General features: G+C 40.6%; 1 protein-coding gene across 1 annotated transcript; it reads right to left on the reverse strand.

Annotated features, from left to right (window-relative positions):
- LOC106083044 (crustapain-like) lies at positions 1 to 517 on the reverse strand. Its single transcript, XM_013245861.2, has 2 exons — positions 473 to 517; positions 1 to 282 (listed from the first exon to the last, which is right to left on the reverse strand). The coding sequence occupies exons 1-2, from the start codon at positions 509 to 511 to the stop codon at positions 64 to 66; spliced, it is 258 nt and encodes an 85-aa protein (XP_013101315.2). The 5' UTR covers positions 512 to 517; the 3' UTR covers positions 1 to 63.
- Between the last annotated feature and the right edge of the window lie 1,007 nt (positions 518 to 1,524).

A 1,524-nucleotide genomic window follows, 5' to 3' on the forward strand; every position in this document is an offset into this window, starting at 1 on the left:
CATGTTTTCGCTATAAGCTCCACTTGTTTTTTTTTTTTAACTCTTATTATAACAACTCCTTTTTTATCCCAATGTTTCAAGCATGATGTCTTTCATTTCCTCTACAGGAACATTATATTCCTCAGGCTTAAGATCGGATAAATGATTTAAGCCACAGGTGTATCTAATTTCGCCTGCCTCGAACTTTTTATTGTGTTCCCCAATGAACTGCTTACTTTTGGCCACCAACTCACGCCGCATTGCATCTTCTTCTTGATCGGCATATGATTTATTGAATTGCTTCTATAAAAAATCAAGCAAAAAGATACCATTAAAAAAAATTAAAAATCCCAACAAAAAAGAAATAAGTTTATGTCAACGCCGACTATATGAAAAATCCGCAATTACTTTTTGGGCAACCCAATAAATTCATTAAAAAGATGATGGAATATTTTCATTGAGATGATGTCAGAATTTAATATGAAATGCCTACCTTATACGCTTCCCATTCGGCATCTGTCAACTTTGCCATTATTGCAGTGACTAAATGATAATGATGCACTTCAGAAATTATAACAAATTTGCAACGAAAAGCTTTCAACTAACCCATGTCTGTCCACATGGTAAGAGAGAACTTTTATTTCCTATACTTAACTTTTATAATACTCAGACATGGCTTGAAATACCTTTAAAGGAGTATCGAAAGCGGCTTTGTAGTCAACAAAGGGATGGTAGGTGTTGATTTGTCCTTCTCCGGTCTTTTCCAGGATTTGGCGCAGTGTGAATATCTGGTCTAGGGTGGATTTACCAGGCCCAAGGCCGCATTGATAGGACCCAATTATCTCATTGACTTAGGTTTTATTCTTTCACACAGAATGCTCGCTCGAGAGTATCTGGTATGACTTATTCCTCTGTAATTGGCACATTCCGTCTTGTATCCTTTCTTGTGTACGGGACATAGTATGCTGAGGTTCCAATCATCGGGCATGCGTTCTTCTAGCCAGATTGCGCAGATAAGCTGATGCATATGCCTCATCAGAGTGTCGCCTCCGGCCTTAAATAGTTCGGCGGATAACCCGTCGGATCCTGCTGCCTTGTTGTTCTTTGGTCGGGTCACTGCTACTTGAACCTCATTCTGACTAGGAGTTAAACATTCTATACAATAATCAGGGATTGTTCTGCGATATCCTTTTCGCCGCCAACGTCGGACACTAGCAGTTGGGTAAAATGTTCTTTCCATATCCTCAGCATGTTGTCTGTGTCAGTTACCAGATTTCCTTTTTTGTCTCTGCAGGAGGATGTGCCTGCACCAAAGAAATAAACATCAAACATCGGTTTGATGTTTAATTCTTTGGTAGAATTTCCGGACTTCATTCTGACTCGGTGAGGAGTCAGGTGGCACTGGCACTTAATTAAATACTGAGTGCCAATGATACTTGAGATGACAAGGCGAGTTATTGGCGCCTTCAAATAACCAATGGCCAACATAAGCGTCTGTTCCCAGGTTAGGGGCGGCTGGAGGCGAGCGTCGGATCTCGGAGCAAG

The sequence above is a fragment of the Stomoxys calcitrans genome, chromosome 3 (genome assembly GCF_963082655.1).
Source record: "Stomoxys calcitrans chromosome 3, idStoCalc2.1, whole genome shotgun sequence".
NCBI classification, from domain to species: Eukaryota; Metazoa; Arthropoda; class Insecta; order Diptera; family Muscidae; genus Stomoxys; species Stomoxys calcitrans.